The sequence below is a fragment of the Haplochromis burtoni genome, unplaced genomic scaffold (assembly GCF_018398535.1).
Source record: "Haplochromis burtoni strain Fernald_Lab_line unplaced genomic scaffold, NCSU_Asbu1 Contig_79, whole genome shotgun sequence".
NCBI classification, from domain to species: Eukaryota; Metazoa; Chordata; class Actinopteri; order Cichliformes; family Cichlidae; genus Haplochromis; species Haplochromis burtoni.
In genome coordinates this window covers 2,163,343-2,165,429 of record NW_024582440.1, presented here as the reverse complement: position 1 = coordinate 2,165,429, position 2,087 = coordinate 2,163,343, and the positions used below count along the sequence as shown (strand labels likewise).

The 2,087-nt window shown below is 41.4% G+C and overlaps 1 protein-coding gene across 8 annotated transcripts in view; it reads right to left on the bottom strand.

The window, feature by feature from the left end:
* The window catches only part of ppfia4 (PTPRF interacting protein alpha 4), a 77,113-nt gene that overhangs the window by 20,188 nt on the left and 54,838 nt on the right, over positions 1-2,087 (bottom strand). For all 8 annotated transcript variants that reach the window (XR_006054541.1, XM_042222084.1, XM_042222085.1 and 5 more), the window contains 2 exons: positions 1,672-1,746; positions 727-798 (listed from right to left, as the gene is read on the bottom strand). Coding sequence is in view for 7 of the 8 variants with exons in the window: in XM_042222084.1 (XP_042078018.1) it covers positions 727-798; positions 1,672-1,746 (147 nt within the window). In the remaining variant the exon portion in view is untranslated. The remainder of the gene's footprint in view (positions 1-726; positions 799-1,671; positions 1,747-2,087) is intronic.

Below are 2,087 nucleotides of genomic sequence, written 5' to 3'. Positions count from 1 at the left end.
ATTCTGATTCTGATTCTGATTCTGATTCTGAAAAAAGGCATAGAAATGAAAAAAAAACTGTACCAGGCAGACAAACTTTTCTGGTTTGGCTTTTGTTCTTCCTCATGTGGAAAATTGACACTATAGGTGGTCCTGTGCAATGGAAAATGCTCTCATGGGGGTACCCCTTGTGTAGCAAGAAATGGTTCCTGACAAAGCATCTGCATGTAATGAGTTGGGAGTGGGAACTTGTGGCAAAACACTGCAGGGCAGTGGCTGTCAGCAGTGCAGCGGGTGTCATCGATAAATGTCCTAACAGAGTGTGTGTTTGCACACTTCACACTCTGTGACATCTAAACGGCACTCACCCTACTAATGGCCACACTCTAGCCAGTTCTCTCTTCTTTCCTCCCCCACTGCCTATCCTCCATGCTTTTGTTTTTTCTTAATAAAAAGTTGATACATTTCTTTTTAGATGTAAATCTTTGGTTTTTCTATCTGATCCACTCACAGTCACACGTGTTTGTTTCAGCCCCAGCCTCAAACCAGGCTTGAATGAAGGGCAAGAGTTAGCAACCCAATCAGAAAGGTAAAGGAAGATTTATGCTCCTTTGTGTATAGATATGTGTGGGTCACTGTGTAGGAGGAAGACAGAAAGGAGATACAAAAGCAGACGGGCAGACAAATACTATCAGCAGGCACAAAATAAAACACATAGCACAAAAACAATCACACAGCCAGGAAGACCTTCCATGTAGGTTTGGATCCATCTGTTCGCTCCACTGAGTCACCATCCTTCCTCTGTCTCACCATGTTCAACTGCAATGTAGATTAAAAAGACCAAAAAAAGAACACTGAATAAACGTACTTACTTTTCTTGTCACTTAGTCGATCCAAGAACAGAACCCAGCCTCCCAAAGGGAAGCATGGCTGCCAGACAACAAGATCTCTCATGTTTTACATATCTGCAAATATGAATAATGCTCAAAAAAAAAAAGAAAAGAGGTGCGAAGGAGGATTCGCTTTAGTCAAATAAGACTCTTTGATCAGTGCAATTTACAGTAACAAGGTTTGATTTTGAATCAAATTAAGAATTTGTTCTTTGTTTACCTTTTAATGTATAAATCAGGAATGTCAAACCCATTTTACATCGGTGTAAAGACATTTAGCTACACATTTAATCCCCGATAAGAATTAATGAGGAAAATAAGTCCAATTTCAACGACATGTCTCAGTTTGTCTACATGATAAATGTGTAAAAGTACATTAAAAGATCTGTTTGCTGAGGACAAATTTTTCAGTAGATATTTGTATAGTAGGTAGTGAAAAACAACGGGGGAGGTCTTTATCAATAGGAAAGGCTGGAAACGTATTAAAATAGAGTTAAAAGTTCTAAATCTATGCGCTCCTTCACCTTTCCCAAAGCCTAATTGGGCCGAATTGGAGTCTTTGCGAGGACGATTTTTGCCCCTGAGCCCTATGTTTCACACATCTATACATAGATGTTTTATGTATATGAACAGAGGATTGAGAAGACTCTCACACAGCGTGATACGCAAATTGTATATCCGATCACACTCGAGGCATTACCAGATGTCAACTAGGGATTGAGCAGATGTTTTACTTACCATCAACGACACACATAGACACACACACACATAAAAACTCTGCACATAGATACGCATTGCTCACCTCTTGCGTGGTAGTTGCTAGCTGCCCCTCCAGGGTGGCAACCCTCTCCAGAGCCACCCGAAGCCTCTCTCGCACCTGCCAAACACACCGTCCACACGTTTAATCAGTTATTTTAAGCTTTCAAGGCAAAGCAATCTAAACTACATGATTTTTAGTTTTCACTTTTATATTAACCTCCTAGGACCTGGCATCCATATATGTGGACATCACATTTTGGGTTGTCTAGACCAACATACTAAATTTTGCTCTACAAGAGCCTGATATTGTCACGGACCCGGTTCCGGGGACTCGGGGTTCGTGAACAGTGTGGACCTTTATTGTTATTTGTGTCTTGGATGTATGTTTGCTGCACTGTGCTCTTGTGTTCCATGCTGGTGTGTGTGTGTGTGTGTGCGTGTGTGGGTGGGTGTGGCTGG